The 23,120-nt window shown below is 52.5% G+C and overlaps 1 protein-coding gene across 1 annotated transcript in view; it reads right to left on the reverse strand.

Moving 5' to 3' along the window:
* The window catches only part of URB1 (URB1 ribosome biogenesis 1 homolog (S. cerevisiae)), a 73,093-nt gene continuing 50,660 nt past the window's right edge, over nucleotides 688-23,120 (reverse strand). The window contains 11 exon segments of the mRNA XM_021069844.1: nucleotides 688-1,425; nucleotides 1,888-2,448; nucleotides 2,816-3,057; nucleotides 4,811-5,008; nucleotides 6,765-6,874; nucleotides 8,282-8,425; nucleotides 9,091-9,197; nucleotides 10,950-11,061; nucleotides 11,480-11,640; nucleotides 21,221-21,323; nucleotides 22,006-22,177. Coding sequence (XP_020925503.1) covers nucleotides 1,244-1,425; nucleotides 1,888-2,448; nucleotides 2,816-3,057; nucleotides 4,811-5,008; nucleotides 6,765-6,874; nucleotides 8,282-8,425; nucleotides 9,091-9,197; nucleotides 10,950-11,061; nucleotides 11,480-11,640; nucleotides 21,221-21,323; nucleotides 22,006-22,177 — 2,092 coding nt within the window. The 3' untranslated portion in view covers nucleotides 688-1,243.

Consider the following 23,120-nt stretch of genomic DNA (forward strand, 5'->3'; position numbering starts at 1 on the left):
GTAAAGCCTCTTGGCTTTTCTGGGTGATAAGCCCTATTTGGGGACAGATGCACAGAGGCATTACTCTTGTCTCAGTTAAAAACTGAAGTCATTAAAAAAACCCAGAAGAGTCTATACAACACTGGAGGTAAGCAAAAGTACAAATGTTTACACCGAAACCAAACCATTCTTAGTGCTAAAAATAGCACAGGGGCGAATAAAAAGCCACCTCCCAGGTGACTGTGGGATGCTGACACGGGACGAGGGCTGAGCAGACCTCTGGGAGCCCAGCCTAGTGGGAGCAATGTGGGTACATGCAGAGCTTTAAATAAACAGGACTGACTTTTATCTAGGAAGCCCATGAAATTCCATATTCAATGCCGATCAGCTAAGATATCAATATATGAATACTGAAAATGAAATCTCAGAATTTGAGTGGCGGCTTAGTGGTAACAAACCCGACTGGGATCCATGAGTTTGCCAGTTCGATCCCTGGCCTCGTTCAGTGGCTTAAGGATCCAGCATTGCTGTGCCTGTGGTGTAGGCCGGCAGCTATAGCTCCGAATCAACCCCTAGCCGAGGAACTTCCATATGCCACGGGTACAGCCCTAAAAAGCCCCCCCAAAAAAGTCAAATGTCAACCTCTAAAATGCAGGTCTGTGGAATAAAACTAGCCTGTGATTAAATCAATTAAACAAAACACAAAACCCTAAGAAAAATAGACATTTATTAATGAGTTATGAAATTTACAATCCCCTTTTTGAAACACAATTTTAGAAAATACAGGCTGTCTTTCCAAAGCAGAAGTCAAAACAGTTTTATACTTTAAGGATTCAGTGTTAACATCCTTTTATTTAAGAAAATAATTAACACAATACTGGCAGGGCTTATTTCTTTAAAAAGTTACACGAAGCTTAGCTAGGACTTCTTATAAAAAGAAAACCTGAAACATCTCTGATAGATTTTTCAACATTGCAGCTTTAGTATCCATGAATCCCTTAAGCGCTCAGAAGTGCTACCTCAATTTGAGGTATTTTTCTGAGGAACAGTGAACCTCTAAGAGGAAGGGTCTTCCCTGAGCGGGGCTCAGGGCTCGAAGGTCCCCAACCCACTGTAACTCTGACCACTTCTCACACACGGTCCCTTGAGCCGACTTTTCTGGTCAGGACACCCAGTCAATACACAGAGCTCATCATCTCGCAGGGCCTCCGTGACTCAACCCAACTCCTACAACCTGGAGCCAGAGGAGCAGGCTGGCAGGGGGTCAAGCGTCGGGGGCGGCCGCGGTGAGGTCCCTGCAGAGCCTGATGATGGGCTCCTCGTCACCAGCCTGCCGGTCCTCTGTGGCATCGAGGACCATCCGGACGTGGGTCAAGAGGCTCTCAGGGCGCTGGGCCCCCAGCCAGATGTCCTTAATGTACAGCGACACCAGGAATGCTGCGGTGGCTGAGGAAGGGCGACAACAGGGATAGCAATCTGTCAGCGGGAAAATGAGCCACCTGCCCACACACATACACGGGACCTGGGGCTCGGCAAAGCCTCCAGTGGCAACCTGCAGCAGGCATGCGGATGAGGCAAATGGCTTCTGCCTTTGCTCAACTTGGGGGCTCATCTTACTCGTTCATTTTATTTTTCTATTTTGGGAGGGGGAAGGGGGGACACGAGGCTGCAAGCTGAGAGCATCCTTCTCTGCCGTAAGCATTAACGACACAAGGTTTCCACCAAAAGCAGAGGCAGAGATGGCCTCTCCCCTCGCACGCAGGGTCCAGCGGCAGCCTCTGCGGTCCCGCAAGGGTGGCGCGGGGCCACCCCTGGGCTTAACAACCGGCTCTAAGGACCAGGCGGTGCTCCGTGCCCCCCCCAACCACCAGCTCTTCTTCAGCCTCTGACCCCGGAGGCGGTTGTTACCTCGCTCGGCCTCATCCTCCTCGTGCAGAGAAGAGCGGTGCAGGGCCTCCACCGCCAGCTGCAGGGGGGTCCCCACAGGGCCCCGGGCGGCCACCAGCTGCAGCATGACCTCGTTGAACAGGCAGGCCACGCTCTGCTCGGGCCCCGCCGGCCCCTGGGCGCCGCCCAGCCGGCTGTACAGCCTAAAGAGGCCGCTCCGCACGGAGTCATCCCCGAGGAGGTGGCCCGCGACGGCCGGCCGCGGCAGCACGTGGCTCCGCAGCCAGCGCAGGAGGCCCGCGGTCTCGGCTCCGCTGGGCGGGCTCTGGGCCGCCGAGCGCAGCAGCCAGACGGCCACCAGGGAGGTGACGGCGCACACGGGGCCCGCGGCCTCGCTCTCGGATCCCGGGCCGGGGAAGGCCGGGCCCCAGTGGGTCAGGATGGAGCGCACGTGGCCCTTGCACGCTTCCAAGGTGGACGCCGGCAGCTCGGGGTCGGCTGCCTCCTCCACCTCCCCGGGCCTCCTCTTCCGGCCTTTGGCTCGGGCTGGCACGACGGGCTTGTTCTTCTCCTTGAGCATTTCTATCACACACACACACAGAGGAAAGAGGCGGTGAGGGTGGGGTGGCCGTGGAGAGGGGGGACAGCTCCCAGACTGGGCCCCGACAGGCCCTGGCCCCTGTGTGTCCCCTGCGTGGAGCCCCGCGAGGCTCAGTGTTTCACCGGGACTGTTATGCCAACAGTTGAGCACCCGTTAGCAGCAGAGCTGAACTCTAAGCCAGGTCCCCGTGTCCCCTTAGAGGGCTACGAAGGTGCCAGGCCCCACTGCTGAGGCCCGCCTGCTCTGGGAGTGAGGCTGGGAAGGGGTGAGAGGCCGGAGGCCCTGGGGAGGCGGGAGGGGGTGCGAGCACAGCCTGAGAGGTGGTGCAGCATCAGGCCCCACACTCACTCAGCAGCTCCCTGACTTGGTGCTTCTCCGCGGTAGCTCTCAGGTCCTCCTGGAGCCGGACATCCTTCTCGATGAGGCTCCACTTGTGCAGGAGGACGAGGACATCCCTGGTGGACAGCACGGTCTCGTTCACGGTGAAGCGGTTCATGGCCTTGAAGGCCTGCAGAACGGTGGCCCGGTACCTCAGCACGGAGTCCAGCGCCCCGAAGAAGTCGGCCAGCTGGGCCGAGGCCAGGGTGGGCCTGTTGGGAACCAATGTCACAGGAGGAGGCTGGGCACAAGCCGCCTCCTCGTCCTGCAGCCCCGGACCCGGAGGTGCAAACAGTCCATGACAAGCCGGGTGTCCCCTCACCATGGACAAGAGCGTGGACCCCAGCATGGGATAAGCACATCAGCAGCCTAATGACCCTCCAGGACTGCCAATTATCCGTTCCGTCCCAAGAACTCAGACTGAGTGCAAGGCTCAGCAAAGCCCTGGGCCGGCACCACCCATGGCCAGACCCGACGGTGGGCAGCAAGAGGCCACACATCCCTCTCGGCTCTGAGAAATTGAAAACTGAAAACTATGTGCTCCACACAACGTTTTATTTTGGCCTTGCTGGGGGCATGTGGAAGTCCCCAGGCCAGGGATGGAACCTGTGCCACAGCTATAACCTGAACCACAGCAGTGACAATGCCAGGTCCTTAACCTACTTAGCCACCTGGGAACTCCATTTTTTTTTTTTTTTTCGCTTTTTATGGCTACACCTGTGGCATATGGAAGTTCCCAGTCTAGGGGTCGAATCGGAGCTACACCTGCCAGCCTACAGCACAGCCACAGCAACACAGGATCTGAGCTGCATCAATGACCTACACCACAGCTCACGGCAATGCTGGATCCTCAACCCACTGAGCAAGGCCAGGGATTGAACCTGCATCCTCATGGATCCTAATCGGGTTCATTAACTGCTGAGCCATGAAGGGAACTCCCTGAAAGTTCTTTTTATACCTAACTTTTTAGAGGCTGTTTTTAAAAGCATCTCTTATTTTTATTTAGTTTTGGTCACACCCATGGCATCCAGCAATTCCCAGGCCCGGGACTGAACCTGAGCCACAGTTGTGACAACACTGGGTCCTTAACTGCTAGGCCACGAGGGAAACCCCTGCTCCACACAGTTTTTAACTGACAACTGTTTACTCTAAATAATAATCATTTCTCAGAGTCCAGTGTGTCTTTGGACGCCCCAAATAAGAAATGTGGCTTATGGTGGTACTGATCCAACAACTGAACTCAGAAGAGCGGAAAACCGAACGCCCTTTTCTTTATCAAGGAAGTTTTCATTCTGAGATAACAACTCATTTGCTGAAAACCTTCTGGTTCCTATCAGCTTATCTCTGTTTCCCAATCAGAAACACGAGTGCACATAGCTCGTTCTAACACGGGAGACACTGAAAACCTGAGCTCCCCCCCAAGGGAACCAAGAGCTTAACTCCAAAGGGGCAGATGAAAATGCAGGAATATGGTGCACCTGCTAAGAATGATCTGGTAGGACAGGTTTTATTTATTTATTTATTTTTTGGTTTTTTTTTGTCTTTTCTAGGGCCGCTCCTGCGGTATATGGAGGTTCCCAGGCCAGGGGTCCAATCGGAGCTGTAGCCGCCGGCCTAAACCACAGCCACAGCCACGCGGGATCCAAGCCATGTCTGCGACCTACACCACAGCTCACAGCAACGCTGGATCCTTAACCCACTGAGCAAGGCCAGGGATCGAACCTGCCACCTCATGGTTCCTAGTCGGATACATTAACCACTGCGCCACGACGGGAACTCCCTGGTAGGACATGTTTTAGATGAAAAGTTCTCAAGAGTCTTGACAGGATCCTCAGAAAGGTGAAGAGGAAAGAGGAGCAGCTGAAACAGGTTTCCTGACGTCACCCCACGGGACAGCGGCCCTGGCCCAGAGCCTACCTGAGGAGTCCCGACCACGGGGTCAGGCCTGGCGTGGGAGGGACTCACCTCAGGTGCTTCGTGAGTGCAAGGAGAACGTAGAGGAACTCGTTGACCATGTGCAGGGCCAGCAGCTTCGGGGGCTCCTGGGACCCAAGCGTGCAAGGAGGCTGCTCCCCCACCTCCTCTCCTTTGTCCCCCAGGTTGGTCACCCACAGCGTGTGCAGCAGGGAGATGACGTTGCAGAGCAGCTGAGTCTCCAGAAACCTGAAACCAATGTGGGCAAGTCCACCCTCTGTCACATCCTCACCTCCCAGCCACACCTGCTGGAGGGGAGGTGGGTGGGAGCCACGGAGGGGACAGCGATGGTGGCGGCCATCCCAGGTGGTGGTGTGGCACGTTCCTCCCCTCCCCCAACCATTCTATGTGCTGCCCTCCCCCACCTTCCCACAGCCCCCAAACGGGACCAGCGTCTAAAAACAGGGTGCCTCCTACAGAAATGCAGCTTAACCCCAAGGTGAGGCTCAAACCCTCCTCTCTAAGGTGATAATGACCTTGGTCCCAACCAAGAGACACTCTGTGGCACCAGAAGAGCCATCCCGCCCCCGAGAACTCAACCCTAAAATAGGTGAGGGCCAGGGCCATAATCAGCCAATGCTGACTTTATAAATCCGAAACTGCCCAGAAGCTGAATTGTCCAGAGACGCATTCTAGATAGGAGATGTTACTTCCTTTTGGAGAATGCTGTAAACATCCTTTTAGAAAAATGCACAAGGGAGTTCCCATCGTGGTGCAGTGGAAACAAATCCAACTAGGATCCATGAGGACGCAGGTTCGAGCCCTGGCCTCGATCAGTGGGTTGAGGATCCGGCATTGCCGTGGTCTGTGGTGTAGGTCACAGATGCGGCTCAGATCCTGCATTGCTGTGGCTGTGGTATAGGTGGCAGCTGTAGCTCCAGTTCAACCCCTAGCCTGGGAACTTCCATATGCTGTGGGCACAGCCTTAAAAAGCAAAAAACAAATTAAAAAACTAAACTAAACTAAAAGCACAAAAGAACCTCGATAACCCTGGGCTTATCACCATAGAGAGCTGTTTGAAAGAAAGCCCCCTCCCACCCAGGGCTGTCTGCTGAGACAGGGCTTCATCTTTTCACACAGCCTCAAACGTAGGAGGCTGTTAGGAATCAAAAGAGACCAAGCTGCGGACTGAACTGTGGGCACGCCGCCCCCATCCACAGGCTGAGGCCCCAACCCCCCAGCGTGACTGCATCTGGGGCGGGGCCTTTGGGAGGTAACTCGGTTTAGATGAGGTCATGAGAACGGAGGCTCCGCGATGCGATGAATGTTCTGTAGGAAAAGGACGGGACCAGAGCCCCTTGGGCTCTCTCTCCGGCCATGTGAGGACGTGGCAACAAGTCGGCAGTCTCTTTGCCAAGAAGAGAGAGGCCACCAAACCCCACCAGGTTGGCCCCCCGGCCCTGGACTTCCAGCCTCCAGGATGTGAGAAAATGAAGCCCTGTTATTTGAGCCACCCGGTGACACAGCCCAGATAACAAGACAAAGCCCCACTCCAGCCCTGAGGCTGCTCGGCACTGGCCCTTGATCCTGGGAAGAAGCGGATGGCTGTAACCCGCATCACCACAGAAGCGTTCCTGAAACTGGAGGCTCCTTCCTGCTACCCTGCTCCTTGCAGCAGCCCTGAAATGGTGATGGGGGACGCGGCTCCGGGGGACTGCACAGAGGAGACAGAAAGGTCAGCCAGTGGGGCCTCCGCCTAATGCAGGCAGCAGCTGGCCTGCTGTCCCACGGCAGACAAGACGCTCAGGAGACAGATTCGAAGTGAAGAACTGCCATTTAGGCATCGCTGGAGGTTGGTTCTAGGTGTGCAGAGGATGCTGTTCCCGAGAACACGGATTCTACAGGACACTTTCAGGTGACACCAGAACCAGCAGGCGATGCCATGGTCTCTGCCCATCCCTTCCGGCACACGCCCCCGCCCCCCCAATACCCACAAGGTGCCTACTTGCTCTCGAGGATGTGCAGAATCCACGTTAAGAGGCTGTAGTCCCGCAGGATCTCATAGGCAGATTTGGCATCCCGGGCGGCACTCTGCAGAATTTCCAAAATCCAATTCTGCAAACCCAAACACAGAGTTGCTCTTCAGTGGGAAAACCCGACTTACTTGACCCAAGGAGGGCTTTAAAACACAGATGGTCTGGAGTTCCCGTTGTGGCTCCGTGGTTAACGAATCTGACTAGGAACCATGAGAAACAGGTTCGATCCCTGGCCTCGCTCAATGGGTTGAGGATCTGGTGCTGCCGTGAGCTGTGGTGGAGGTCGCAGACTCAGCTCGGATCTGGCATGGCTGTGGTTGTGGTGTGGGCCAGCGGCTACAGCTCTGATTAGACCCTTACCCTGGGAGCCTCCATATGCCGAGGATACGGCCCTGCCAAAGACAAACAAACAAAAAAACAAACAAAAAAAGCAGATGGTCTGTTCTAGTTACAGCAGTGGCTGCCTGTGACATCTGCTAAGTCCGTAAGTGTGCAGGACCACCCTTCCCCTCAATGACAGCCAGAGGACACAGGCGGGCACAGAGGGCACATGGCCTGCATCCGAGGCAGCCTGAGAGTGTGACCCCACTTCTGGCCCAGCCAGGAACTGCTGGCAGCTCATTTCATCCCTGGGATTTTTTTTTTTTTTTTTGTCTTTTTAGGGCTGCACCAGGAGCCTATGGAGGTTCCCAGGCTGAGAGTCGAATCAGAGCTGCAGCTGCCCGCCTACACCACAGCCACAGCAACACCAGATCCAGGCCAGGTCTGCAGCCTACACTGCAGCTCGTGGCAATGTCGGATCCTTAACCCACTAAGTGGAGCCAGTGGATCCATGTCCTCATGGATCCTAGTCAGGTTCTTAACCCACTAAGCCACAAGGAGAATGCCCATTGCCTGGATTTCACCACTTGGAAAGGACAGAAAGACCCTCCTGGAGCTGTTAACTGGGTGCTGGAGTTACCACGTGCCATAAAACACACAAATCCACCATCCTCATTAGAGTTTATTCCACTGTGTTTCTGAATCCCAGCCCACTCCTATTTACCCACATGTTACAGAATATCAGAAACACAGCGGAATAAACTCTAATGAGGGTGGTGGATTTGGGGGCTAGACGTTACTGGGGCTAGACGGTAATCAAATTACCAAAGCCCTTTCTTCGCCAGTTCTCAGGACGGGCCCTCTTGTCCCAGGGGCAGAGCTGAGGTGCAGGCTCCCTCACGGGCTGTGAGACAGGCGTCCTCCCGCCTGACTCTCCTCCCAGCTGAGCTCTGCTGGTCTACAGCTTCTGTGTGACATCCAGGTGGCCCGAGAGCATCTCGAAGGACCCCAGTCACTTAGGGGTGATGTGTTTCTAGAACTCTCGGCGCCCCCAGAGCCTCCGGGTTACTCACAAGCGCCCCCCTCTTCACAGGCCCTGTCCTCGGGCGTGGCCCCAGATGTGAACGGGGACCCGGGAGGGCAGGCAGGGGAGTGGGCCGCCTACCCTGGCCGTGTCGTCGCACAGCGGGCTGCTGAAGAAGGACAGGACGACGTGGAGGACGCCCCGCCTGGCGCAGAGCTCGTAGCAGTGCTTGTCCCGCATCCCCTGGCGCAGAATCCCAAACACCCACTCCTGTTCCGTCTTTTGCTGGAACCAAGCGAACAAGAAACTGTGGTTAAATAAGCGAAGGCTCTTTTCTCTGAAAACTCTTCAAACAGGATTCTCTTTTTTTCTTCAGCCACATCCATGGCCAGGGACAGAATCTGAGCTGCAAGTGTAACCTGCGCCACGGCTGCGACAACACGGGGTCCTTTACTGCACTGGGCTGGGGACCAAACCTGAGCCACCACAGAGACACCCGTGCCAGATCCTTAACCCGCTGTGCCACAGTGGGAACTCCAAACACCACAATTTTCAAGTGGTGGCGAGGATGGCAGCCCTGACCAACCCTCATTTCTGGGTGTGTTATTAAAAATCCGCACTCTCCTCTCTGATGTGGTTTCCCCAGGTCAGGAATGAAGGATCAAGTCAAGTTTAAACACTGAGCTGGGCTCATACAGGGGGGCGTTCTGGAAAAGCACATCAGTATTCTACCCAGTGGTTCACCCAGAACATACAACGAGGATGCCGTGACACGAGGCCTCCGGGGAGCCAAGCAGGATCGGCTCAGGGGATGGACAGCATTTCCACGTGCGGGCCCCGGCCCCCTGCCGCCCCCGTGCCATGCGGCCCGGTCTCCACGGGGCAGCAGCGCAGCGGCTGGGCCCCCCACCCGGGAGGCTTTCAGACCCCGAGGACCTCAGGCACGTTACCTCGAAGTCCGAGCTGTAGAAGAACTGGTAGAAGCCTGGAACCTTGTTCATGTTCAGGTTCTCGTGGGACAGCAGGAACTTGTTCACCTTCAAGTACATGTGCTCCTCTGCAGACACAGGGACAGTCACTCCCAGCGGCACCAAGAAGACACCCTGTGGTCGCCTGGAGTCGGGGCGCAGGGCCCTGGGGGTCAGACATAAACCCCGCCCTCGCGGGGCTCTCCAGGCCCCATCCAGGTTGTCAGTTCTCGAGAATTAAAATGCAGTAAGACACCTTACGTCTGCACAGCATGTGGGCTTCTCTCGAGGCTCAGAAACCATTTGGGGCGTCAAGTCCTTTAGCGACATCACTGTTTCTCTGGTCATCGGCCCACAGCCTGAGCTCCTGCAGCCGGCAGGCAGCGTGGGACCCGGCCGCACATAGGCCAGCACAGGGCTGACACCCAGCCCAACGCCTCTCGCCGAGGGAACTGCCACAGCGAAGGGGGTTCAGGCGCACCCCAGGCCGCTTGGCTCTGGAGTGAGGGGACCGCCACCTCCTCCCCAAGTCCTGCCCTTGGACCACAGCCTCCTGCCTGTCCCCATGCCCACAGCCTCACGGCCCACTCGTGACCGCTGCTGCCCTGTGCCCACCAGGACTGGGGGCTGGTGTGGGACAGAGCGCGCTCAGGGGGGCAAAGACAGGCCGCGAGGCCAAGACCATCCGCTGTGACCTCTGCTAGGACATCTTAGAAGAGTCTGTCTGTCTGTAGAGCCTACAACTAATTACCTTCTTTCCTCTCACAATTTCCAAGGTAAAGAAAATACCAGGTCGCAAAATGATACGGGAGCTGATGCAAATCAGATCTGAAGCCTAACAGCAACCTGACCACAGAGTAACTGTGGGGCCTTGGACAAGCTATTTAACCTTGGGGGCCTCACTGGGAGGCTGTTTCCTCATTTGAACACAACCATGTGACACTCAAAGAGCCCTAGTGTCCCTCACTGTATCAATATGCTATTTTTTTTTTCTTTTTCAGGGCCACACCCTCGGTATAAAGATGTTCCCAGGCTAGAGGTCGAACTGGAGCTACAGCTGCTGGCCTACACCACAGCCACAGCAACGTGGACCCCGGGCCGTGTCTATGACCTACACCACAACCACAGTTCGAGGCCATGCCGGATCCTCAGCCCACTAAGCGAGGCGGGGGATCGAAACCGCAACCTCATGGTTACTGGTCGGATTCTCCTCCACTGTGCCACAAGGGGAACTCCAGTCTACGGTTTTCAATAACAAAAAAAGGGTCTCATGACTGACTTGTGCTCACAGCTCAGCAGCGCCCTGACGTGAGGAACTAAGAGGAGCCGTGTTCTGGGCCTTGGTGACACCTGCGCAGGGACCCCCGGGCTGCACATCTTCCAAATGAGTGACAGCGCTGACTCTGGCCCCTGAGCATGGGGCTCCCGGGTCAGGCCCCCCTACACCTCTGGTGTGTGGATCCGTGGGCCCCTCAAGCCGTCGCTCTGGGGGGAACTCTGATTTGCTCCCACCACAGCTCTATACACCTGCAGGCAAATTGGAACAGGCATTTTTTCCCGTTGCACATGCTTCCGCACTTTGCACTCGATTTTTTGTTCTGGATTTCACCCCACGGGAGCCCCCGGAGAACTTCCTGACACTGCCATGTATTCACCGTCTGCTGCTGGTGGGCACGCAGGTGGCCCCCACCCCCGGTCAGTGTTCCGAAGGTTGGGGGGCCCCGACCCCTCCTTTCTCACACGCGTGGGGCACAGATTACACCTGTGAGATTCCCCCTCCGAGCGGACTGGCTCAGCCCCGATATTTCCCACTCCTGTCGACCTAATTCTATCCGTGGTACCTGGTTTCAAAATCTGCAAGGCTGCCTTGGCAATGAAGAGCGTCAAGGTGAAGGTGAGTCTCATGTTCGGAGTTCGGATCCCGTTCCGGACCACGTCCAGCAGGTACAGCACCTTACAGCCAGGAAAGAGGGAGGAACAAAATTCAAGACTTCTCAGAACAGCGAGGACCGGCCTTGTCTCGTGCAGCCTAAGTCACAGCTTTGCAGGGTGGCCTCACCCTCCACGGACCGCCCAAGGCACTGCTGTCCCTGCCACCTCAGGGCACGGCTTTAAGGCTCTGTGACCTGGAAGACAGCTGCTGTAACCCGAGTTCAGAGCAAGGGAAGAGTCGACAGAAGTCAGAACGGCTCTGCCCACACGGCACAAGGAGAGCGTTCCCGAGGGGTGCACCCTCCACCTCCTGGGGACTCGGGACCCCAGGCAACCCCTGGCGTCTCCCCCGGAAGGAGACAGACTTTGGCTCTTTATCAGAGGCCGCCTCAGGCATCCCACTCCCCCGGGGGGAGCGGCAGCCCCCCAGCCCGCTCACCTGGGACTGCTCCCGGAACCGCGCCCCCTCCACGTGGGAGTAGTAGGCCGCCAGGACGGAGTAGGCCGCGGCTCGCATCTGGGGGTCGTAGCTGCTGAGGGCCGTGACCGTTAGGCCCAGGGCATTTGAATCCACAAATTTGCGACAATCCACCACAAATTCTATGGGAAATAAAATAGAGCGGTAACTATACACACACAACGATTCCATGATGCCTGTGCAACACGAGCACTCCATTTCTCGATGCCTCCCACCACTGTCAGCTCTGTGTGCGCACAGGGACCAGGAATGTGAGTCTCTTTCCTGCTCCTCTTAACTCCTGCTGAAGCTGGAGAAGAGACCGTCTCCCCTGCCGTGGCGATAAGCAGCAGGCCTTCCACTTCTGAGATGCCTGCAACCCTGACCAGGATTCTCCCACTGCTTCCCAGAAACATCCCATGAGCCAGAGGACAGAGGTGACATGTGGACCCCTGATAGAAATCCCAGCAGGTGCAGGTCTTGGGGACCCAGCCAGGAGGGCAGCTGGGAAAGCCGGCTCACAGGTGTCCTCTGCTCAGCCCACTGCCTCCGAGCTCCTCCCTACAAACGTGGCCATGGAAGGCCGTGATGCTGGGAAATTCCGCCGTGTGGACCAGCCTGACTGGCCCATCAATTTTACAAGGGATTAAGTTACATCCACTCGGCAACCCCCATGCTTCCCTCAAACAAAGGACACAAATCTTGCGGAAGAGTGGCTCACCAAGCCTGAGCAAAAGCTACAGTCCAGAGAGCCTGCTGGCTGATAGCCATTCATCGCCTGTGAGGCCTTGAGAAATCCTGTCACTCCAGGGGAGGATGTGACCAAGAAACAGGGTCAGATACATGAGGGACTCCCCTGACCACACCTGAAACTCAGGACACTTCAAATCCTCTTCAGTGAAAACCCAGGTGTTTTTACAATGTAAGTACTAGCAAGAAATACCTCAGAACAGGAGTGCCCATTATGGCTCAGTGGAAATGAAACCGACTAATAAGATCCGTGAGGACGCAGGTTCGATCCCTGGCCTCGCCCAGTGGGTTAAGGATCTGGTGTGGCTGTGAGCTGTGGTGTAGGTCACAGATGTGGCTATGATCTGGCATTGCTGTGGCTGTGGTGTAGACCAGCAGCTACAGCTCCGATTCGACCCCTAGCCTGGGATCTTCCATATGCCACAGGTGTGGCCCTAAAAAGACAAAACAAACAAAAAACCCCTCAGAACAGAGACAGGTCCCCCTGTTTAAAAATGATCATTACGCAGGCTTTGGTCATTTCAATCACCTATGATGATGAGAATGAGTGACTGGTGACCTAGTTATGTTAGGAACCAAACATAAACTAACTGAAAGGACTAGCCCAAATGAGCAATCCTGGAATATACTACCAACAGAATATTATTACCACTAATAATATTTCTTGAAAAATCAAACTCTTTTTTTTTCCTCTGCTTTCCCCCAAATGAAGACTTTTACAAGGATAATGCTGGTGGTTAAAACAAAAAAACTTGGAATAAAGTAAGAAGAAAAATGGTAATAATCAGCTACTCCTTCTTGGTTCAAACAGCTACACAGCCACATAGTGGTCTTCAAACGGGGGGCTGTCCAACAGTGTAGACATCACCAGAAACCATGGAGCAGAGAACCCGTGTCCATGCCTGCAGCCCCTGCTTTGGGGCGACAAGGTCTGCGAGAGGCTGAGCCACGCCAGGGGACCGGGACGCACCTGTCCTGCGAGCTCTCTGCCTCCCCCCAGGAGCAGCAGAGCCCCTTGGAGCTCCCCCCAGCGTCCCACCCAGGGCCGCTTCCGTACCCCTGTTCTGTCTTCCTCGGCTTTGACACCCCAGCAAAGCGTCGCCAGGATTTCCACGTGCAGCCAGGAGCGCGTGCCGGGAACCAGGTTCCCCTGTCCCCCTCGAGCAACCAAAAAGTGACCGAAGGAATGAACCAAGGATGTTCAAGACACCAGACGTGAAACAACAAAGGCCAGGAGGCCTGAGAGACGGGACCCAAGGCGACCCTCTGACTGTCCCAGCTCACCCCTGGAAGCGTTTCCGGGCTGTGGCACAGGGAGGCAGACCAAGGCACAGACTGGGGAACTCTGAGTTGGGGAGACAGAGCTGGGAGGCCCGGTGGCCGGATGGGGCAAGGTGGAGTCCTGGAGAGGCGTGCTCCGAGGAGAGGGCGGTAGCCCTCAGCTGAGCGCCCGTCAGCAAGTGCCCGTGAGGAAGCTGCCCCAGGCTGGGGAGGAACCGCCCAAGGGATGGATGGAGACACTCCCGGGCTCACCTGCCGGGAAGCAGCTCCTGTTCCCACCAGCCAGGGTGGAATCCTCTCAGCTCACAGGGAGAGGGGTGCATGTGAGAAGGATTTTACCCCAGTTGTGGGGCAAATTTCATCCCAGACAAACTGTTGCTTTGGTCCCACATACTAAGAACATAAAAGCGAGACTGGGAAGGATCAAACTGTTTCTAAGTGACCTGAATGTGTCCTAGAACAAAGCTCGAGAACCTTCACAGGGCGCTCCCGTCGTGGCTCAGTGGTTAACGAACCCGACTAGCATCCATGAGGACATGGGATCCATCCCTGGCCTTGCTCAGTGGGTTAAGGATCTGGCATTGTGGTGAGATGTGGTGTAGGTCGCAGACGTGGTTCAGATTCCATGTTGCTGGGGCTGTGGTGTAGGCCAGCAGCTACAGCTCTGATGAGACTCCTAGCCTGGGAACCTCCATAGGCCGAGAGTGGCCCTAAAAAAGACAAAAAAAAAAAAAAAAAGAAAAAAAAAAGGACATTCTCAGGAATACAAAAATGCACTAAACAGAGAAAAACTCATAATGTGTGGCTTCCAATAAGGATTGCCATGTATTCAAACAAGCAGGAATATGGCCCATTATGAAGAAAAAAATTGGCATTCGAAAATGACCCCGATATGGCACAGATAACAGAATTAGTAGACAAAGACATTAAAACTCTTATTATCACTGAACTGTACATGTCCAAGAAGCTAGAGAAAAGACTCAACATGTTAAGCAGAGATGAAGAAAATAAGAAAATCCAAATCAAGCTTCTAGAAAATGAAGACGTCTGAGATAAAAATGCACTGGATGGGCTGATCGGATTAGACGTGGCAGAAAAAAGGATCAGAAAACCTGAACACAGCAACAGGTTCTAACCAACTGAAATGGAGGAAGACGAATGGGAAAAACATGAACAGAGTATCACCGAGCTGTGGGATACTTTCAAGGAGCTGATATATGGGTAACTGGAGTCCCTGAAAACGAGGAAATGAGGGAGGGCCAAAACTTCTCCAAGTTTGACACAATCACAAACCTACAGAGCCAAGAATCTCAACGAACACCTCTAACTCAAAAATATAAAGAAAATTACCCCCGAGCGTCATAATCAAATTGCGTGAAACTGGTGAGTTAAAAACCCTTAAAATGGTCACAAAACATATAAAGGGACAAAGATAAGAACAGGAGCAGGTTTCCTTTTGGAAACGGTGTGATCCAGAATCAGGGCTGCAACGCCTTTAAAGTACAGGGAGAAGAGAACTATCAACTCAGAATTTTGTACCTCATTAAAAGCTTGCAAAAGTTAAGACCAAAAGCTGAAAGAAAGGATCACCTTGAACTAAAAGAATTTTCTTTTTTTTTTTTTTTCTTTTTAGGGTCGCACCCTCAGCACATGGAGATTCCCAGGCTAGGGGTCGAATTGGAACTGTAGCCACAGCAACGCCAGATCCAAGCTGTGTCTGTGACCTACATACACCACAGCTCACAGCCACACCGGATCCTTAACCCGCTGAGCGAGGCCAGGGATCAAACCTGCGTCCTCATGGATGCTCGTCAGATTTGTTTCCACTGAGCCCTGACGGGAACTCCCTAAATTCTTAAAGGCAGTACTTTGCAGAGAAGGAGAAATGACAGAAGCTGGAAATCAGGACCTACACAAAGGAATTACGAGAACAAGGAATGATAACTATGGGGCAAACATAAAATATCTAAATCCCTTTAAAAGGTAACTGACATTTTGAAGCAAAAATAACCACATATTGTGGGCTTTTTAAGATTCAGACGGAAAAATGTTTGATGATTACAGCACAGAGCCAGGAGGGGAGAGATACATTGTGTTGCAAGGTACTTCTATTATCTATGAAGCTGTATCATCTCACTGGAAAGTAAACTACAATAAACCGAAGGTGTGTGCCACAGATGCTAAAGCAACCAGCACACACGTACATATGCTGACAACCACACACACATGTTACAGCTCAAAGCGAATAAAGAAAATAAAGTGGAATCGGTCAATAATCACATTAAATGTAAATGGTATATACATTCCAATTAACAAGCAGAGATGGTCAGATTGGATTAAAAAAAAAAATCCCACAGCTATCTGCAAGAAACCGCTTTTGGAGTTCTCTTGTGGCACAGTGGGTTAAGGATCTGGGTCGCTGCTGTGGTATGGGTTCGATCCCTGGCCTGTTAACCTCAAGATGCAGATCTTAAGTAAAAGGACGGAAGAGTGATCATTATGGAAATAAAGACTCACTGTGTTGTACACCAGGAACTAATATCGCGCTGGTAGGTCAACTTCCCTTGAAAAACAATCAAGCAAAACAAAGAAAAAGAGATCAGATCTGTGGTTACCAGAGGAAGCGGGCAGGAGGAGGGGGGACTGGATGAAGGGAGTCAAAAGGGACAAACTTGCGGTTATAAGATAAGTGAGTCCTAGGGAATGTGACCTACAACACAATAAACTTAATTAATCTGCGGTATGCTATACATGAAAGTTGTTCAGAGAGTAAATCCTAGCGTTCGCATCACAAGGAAGTCTATATATTTTTTTCCTATTTCTTTTACTCTTTATATGAGATGATAGATGTTCACTACACTTTCAGGATTTCATGTATGTCAAATCACTGTGCTATATAAACACTGAAAGCCATCTATATGTCAATAAAATTTTTTTTAAAAAGATGACAGTTGCCCCCAAGTACAATTATCAAACTCTCCGCAAAAAAAAAAAAAATCATTATGCTATATACCTTAAACTTATACAGTGCTATATGTCAACAATATCTCAATAAAATTGGAAGGAGAAACAAAGGCAAAAGGATAGAAAAAGAATAATGAGAAAACCCTTGGGCTCTAACAGTTTATGGACTACATTTTCTCATTTCTACCAAGTGACTACTGTTGATGGGAGAGGGAGACATTCAAATGCTTTACAAAGCATCAGACTGTGGGATAAAATTGTATTGTTTTGGAAAAGATGAGACGTGTTTTAAGATACACCTACCTACCTACATACCAAATACAAATAAATGGACTAAATTTGGGAAAGAGAATACTCTAAATATTTAATATTACACTCACTAAAAACAGCCAGTACTCATTGGGAATATTTTTTAGTAATCACCGACATTCTCTAAGACAAAAGGGTTTTCCACACATGCACGAAGATGTCTATTTTATGTTTTGTGCTCCTCTCTGTTACTCTAAGGCAGTCTTGACTCTGTAACATGTATAGAAAAGAGCTGCCCTTGGGTGCTGAAAATACAACAGGCTATCAAAATAGTTATGCCAGGGAGTTCCCTTCATGGCTCAGGGGTTAACGAATCCGACTAGCATCCATGAGGATGCGGGTTCGATCCCTGGCCTTGTTCAGTGGGTTAAGGATCCGGCGATATCGTGAGCTGTGGCATAGGTTGCATGTGAGAATTAGGAGCCGAAGAGCTCAGCCCGGTTCTCTTGAGGACAAGAATCTGCTGTGGAAAAAGCATCTGTCACTGCCGTGCCTAAGAGCCTTGGCTGGCCCTGCTTCTCAGCCAAGGACTTAAAGAAGGGAAGCAGGAAGGTTAAGCAAACAGGTTCCCATTTTCAGAAAGGGCTTGAAATGGAGCATGAAGCTAGTTTCTCTGAAGCCTGGCAGCCGCACAGAAACCTTCATCACACACCCGACTGAGGACTGCAAACTGTTTAGCGACGCTTGGACTCGGGTGCCACTGCAGGAAGCAGAAACACACGGTAGAAAACTTCTACACACAGTATGGATGAACCTCGAAAACATAATGCAGATAGGAGTTCCCGTCGTGGCTCAGTGGTTAATGAATCTGACTAGGAACCACGAGGTTGCGGGTTCGATTCCTGGCCTTGCTCAGTGGGTGAAGGATTTGGCATTGCCGTGAGCTGTGGCGTAGGTTGCAGACATGGCTTGGATCCTGCATTGCTGTGGCTCTGGTGTAGGCCGGTGGCTACAGCTCCAATTAGACCCCTAGCCTGGGAACCTCCATATGCTGCAGGAGCAGCCCAGGAAAGGAAAAAAGGCAAAAAATAAATAAATAAATAATAAAATGCAGATAAATGGAGTGGACACAAAGATTACATGGTGTTTAAGGCCGCTTACATAAAGTTCAAACACAGGACACTGGCCCCTGCTGGGGAAGAAGGGTTTCTGACCAGGAAGGGGCCAAGTTCTCTTCCTTTATGGGGCTGATGGTTTCCACCAAAACTCAGGCCACACATGGGTGACGTGCATAGGTTTCTATAGGTCACACTTCACTAAAAGCTTATTTAAAACTTTGTTCGTGCAATGGAATAGTAACTTTTAAAAAAATAATGATATGAGAAAAAGATTCATGACTTAATTCAGCAACAGTACACCTGGTCTCACTGGCCATTATGCTTTTCACAGATTTCTGTTCTGTTCAACTTCTCATTTTACGGCTAGGGATTTTCCTCTTCTGATGAAGTCGTATGCTAAAATTCCAGATGATAAAATTTGTTGGAAATAGTATGCTGCCATTTTTTTTTTTTTTTTTTTTTTTCTGTTCTGGATTATTAGCAAGTAGCTCGGAGCAAAATGTAATGAACCTAGTTTTTCTTGGTTTGCTTTTTCGTTTTGCATGCATGTTTATTTCCCTATCCACTGCTATGCTTTTTAAAACTCTCTACTTCAACGTGCATGATTTTAGCGTAACCAGCATTTTAAGATACCGCAAATCCTTTCTGGGTGCACTTGCTCTGAACATTTTTCTACCTGTATTATACCAATACAATGTAAAACAGGCCTGTATTTGGAGATTTCCCTAACTTGGGAGCATTTACGAATAACCTCTCTTCCAAAAGGCCTTCCAGATCCTGTCGTCCCACCCCCCCACCCTCCGGCTGTTTCCAAGGCGCAATATGCAAGACTGTGAGGAAAACACTGTTGGGATATTACCATTTCTCTAAAAAGTGTTTCCAGAGCCTTTGCCTTCTGTCTCCTAAAAGCTATTTTGAAAGACAGAGCATTGGACCAAATGATTTGTTGTAATTCACTAAAGTTGCATCATATTTTTAGACTGTGGAAAATCTATTTTCATGTTTGATGAGAAACAGACTTAGCCAGCACCGCCCAGGCCAGGGGGAGTCAAGAGCTTAGGAGATGTGTCCGGCTTGGTCGCTAATAGTCACCAGGGCAGTTAAGACATCCGCTGGCTACTGTCATCATCCGACCTCTGTATGAGGTGACATGCCCCTGCTCGCTGGCAAAGGAAATCCGGCTCAGCCCGAGAACCAGTGTTCATGGACAGGCTGCTGCCGGGCAGGCTCTGAGCACACAGCCCGCGCATCGTTCTGTCAAGAATTGAAGGGCGGATGGTGGAGGGTCAGCAAATGTGTTTGCAGGGAGGAGCGTCTGCGTTTCAAAGATGCTAAGCTTAGAAGGGGAGAAAACAGGGCGATTGGGGGCGCATCTCCCGGGGCAACGATTCTCTGCGGCCAGCACCTCCAGGAGGCAGGAGTCGGAGCCCCACAGGCATCACGCGGGCCGGCCAAGGAGCAGAGAGGCCGAGCACACCTTGGCTGCCCCCTCTCACCCTGTCCCGAGAGCCCTTCCCTGCAGTTCCCACGTGGGTCCTCACGAGATGCAGAGAAGCCGGTGAGGATGTGCGCAGGGCCGGAGGCACAGGCCCCACGAGGCAGGAAGCAATGGGCCAGAGGTCAGGTATGAAGACGCTTAGCACACACCCGGCGGCACTGCCGGGATTGTGAACCGTGACTGTAGCCTCTGATGTTAAAAGTCAGTCACACTAGACTCCCTGTTCTGGGAAGATGACACAGACATGTTTTGTCTAGTTTTACTATCAGGTACAACGAGATCTCCCGGACAGACACAAGACAACGCTACGGGTGGACAGGAAGCAGAGCAGTGAGGGGCTCAGGTGAGCTCATGGCCTTCTCGCGGGGCTCTCCTCCCCACTGGTCCCCACTGGGCATCAGCGGGGCCTAACACAGAGCACGGAGGCGGCTCCTCCTTGGTGCCAGTGGAGGCCACGAAGGGGCCGTAATGGGCCCTCCAGCTGGGAAGTGTCAGTATAGGGGAGCCGGGACCACCACCCCCAACCGCCCCCCGGCCCGGTGTAACCAGGAGGAAGGACGAGGGGGAGGGATGGCAGATGGCCAAACAGGGGTCAGAACAATCACAGGCGAAAAAGTGAAACTGGACCTAAACCTTATACCTCATACAAACATTAACTCAGGACAAATCGCAGACTTAAGTGTAAAACCTACAACTATAAAACTTCTGGAAATAACCAGAGGAGAAAATCCTGGAGTTCCCATCGTGGTTCAACAATAATGAACCCAGACTAGTAATCTGTGAGGACACGGGTTCGATTCCTGGTCTTAGTGGGTTTAGGATCTGACGTTGCTGTGGCTATGGTGCGGGCCAGCTGTGCAGCCTCGACTGGACCCCTAGCCTGGGAACTTCCATATGCCAAGGGTGTGGCCCTAAAAAGACCAAAAAAAAAAAAAATCCTTTGGGATGGACAGATAGGCAAAGAGCCCTAAGACTTGACACCAAAACATGACCCATAAAAACAAAAATTGATAAACTGGACTTCTTACAAAATGAAAGCTTCTGCTCTTTGAAAAACTGTTAAGAAAGTGAAAAGATAAGATACACACTGGGAGAAAATATACGCAAACCACAAATATACGCAAACCATAAATCAAACAAAGAGCCCTCAAAACCCAACAGTGAAAACAAACAAATAAAACCCTTTGGTGTAAATGGACAAAAGACATGAACTGACATTTTACCAAAGAGGATTACGGATGGCAGATAAGCCATAAACGTCCAGCATCCTAGCCATTAGGAAAATGCAAATCCGAACCACACTGAGATGTCACTACCCACCGATTACCAACAAAGTGCCCCAAACCACAGACCTGACAGGCCTGGGAAGCAGAGTCCGGTCTGACCAGTGTGCACTTGCGCACAACTTTGTTCTTTCCGTCTCTCCCCGACCCGTTCACCTGCAAAGACGCCCGCCCTTAGGCTAGCAGACACAAAATGCAATTTCAAAAACGCACTCAAACCAAGAAAAAGCCAACCTCGGCAGGCTCTCTCACTCATTTTCAAGGACAGTCTCTCAATTCTGCTGGTATATGGCCACTATACAGTGAAAATTCAGAAAAGGCCCTGGTCAGTAAGAATTAGGAAAACATCAAGACAACGGGACATGCCCAGGTTTCAAAATTACATATGTATTTTTTCTAAAAAAACACTGTATATTCAAAACATTTAACTGTTACTTTGCTGGAAATCTCTGGAATAAAAAGGTGAGAAGGCAGCTGAAGATCCTTCAAGGATTATTTTCAAGATGAGGGTCCTCATCTGGTAATTACAGTAATAACTACCCCCCCCGCCCCCGCAGTCCCCAACCGTGGCTGCAATTACCTGGCCTGGTCAATTCACTGAAGAGATGAAGGAGAAAACAGGGGTCGTAGAGGTCACTGAGGTCCACTGTGCTCCTGTCTTTGAAAATGGGTTCCTGTGCGTCCTACAATAGCCCAGAACAAACAGAGACATGGGGTTGAACCTCGACACCGCATGAATGTTTACCCCTTATCATCCAGAGTTTAAATGATTTTGAGTAGTCAAGCACACTAAGAGATGCTTCTGTGGGAGCAATGCTTGTACGTGAAATGGTATCTTTGAGATGAAGAAACGAGCGTGGCCAGTGCTGACCGCTGCTGAAGCTGCGTGATGGCTACGTGGGCGCTGGTCTCTGCACCTTTGCATAAGGCTGGATTTTTTTTTTTTTTTTTTTTTTTTTTTTTTTTATCTTTTTGCCTTTTCTAGGGCCACTCCTGCGGCATATGGAGGTTCCCAGGCTAGAGGTCTAATCGGAGTTGTAGCCACTGGCTTACGCCACAGCCACAGCAATGCGGGATCCGAGCTTCGTCTGCAGCCTACACCACAGCTCACGGCAACGCCAGATCCTTCACCCACTGAGCAAGGCCAGGGATCGAACCCACAACCTCATGGTTCCTAGTCGGATTCGTTAACCACTGAGCCACGACGGGAACTCCGTAAGGTTGGATTTCTACTTATAAAAAGTTAAACAGGAAAAACAGCCCTTGTCCTTTACAGCAGCTAAAGCCGAGGGTGCACTCAGAGCCCGCGGAGGGATGGGCAGAACAGCACCCACGCTGCAGTCAGAGCTCCTTGACCTCCCGCACCTCGGGGGGCAGCAGCCTCCGCTTCTGGGGGAAGTGGAGGACGGTCCTCATCACGCGGTCCCGGTCCAGCAGGCGGAGGATGTCCCCGACGCTCGGCTGCTTCCACAGCGACGTGCCCAGGCTCCGGCACGTCTTGTGATGCTCCACGGCCGCGGGGCCCCACAGCAGCACCCTGGAGGGGAGAGCAGACTGGTCACGGGGCCCGGCCAGGAGAGAGGTGACGATGGCGAGGATGACAACGACCGCTGGAGGGCGCACACGCTGGCCACTGAGTACATGTCCTGTGTTCCAGCACCTAATCCCCGCCGTAACTGAGGGGCAGGGTGGGAGTGAAGGAGGGGCTGACAGTGATGCGGGGAGCGGGTGACAGTGTCGGGGACGATGACAGAGGCCAACAGTTAGGAGAGTGAGGATGTGCCAGGTGCTCCTCCAAGCCTTCTCAGTGTGTTAATGCCCTCAAGCTGCACAACCACCCCTCAGGTGGGTACTATTATCATCCCTATTTTGCACATGGTGTTGGGGGGAGACAGAGAGAAGATGTGGAAAGTTCCTTGGCTGGTCACCTGGCCAGCAGGTAAGTGGCAGGGTAGGAATTCGAACTTGCGGAGTTTGGCTTCAGAGACGGGACTGGACCACAGCAGCAGAGTCCCGGCGGCTCGAGGTTGCTTTACCGAAGCAAACCTCTCCCCGTTCCCAGGGGCCGTGAGTAGACCAGGTCCGCCTGCATAGCCTTGAAGCCTCCCTACCTTGAGGGTCCCCCACCTCTGCTTTTCATGCCACCAGTTCCCATGGCAGCTGCCCTAAGAGGTCACCTCGCCTTTCTCCTGGAAAATGACACAGGCCTCTCTCTTCCTCCCACCCTTCTCCCCACACCCCTGGCCATCCTCCCACAGCTGGAGGCTGGAGGATGCTCCTGGAAAGCCCGGCTCCAGTGAGGGTCACTTCTCTGCCCCCAAGTACCTATCAGCTCTCTGCTGCCCCCTGGAGGGAGGTGGCAGTAACTTCAGTCCGGTACTTAAAGCTCTTCCCAAACAACCTGCCTGGCCTTGCCCCCACCCTCTCCCTATGCATACTCCAGGATTCGGACAGGCTGGCCCAGAAATGTCCTGACTCTC

Source organism: Sus scrofa, chromosome 13 (assembly GCF_000003025.6).
Source record: "Sus scrofa isolate TJ Tabasco breed Duroc chromosome 13, Sscrofa11.1, whole genome shotgun sequence".
Lineage (NCBI taxonomy): Eukaryota > Metazoa > Chordata > Mammalia > Artiodactyla > Suidae > Sus > Sus scrofa.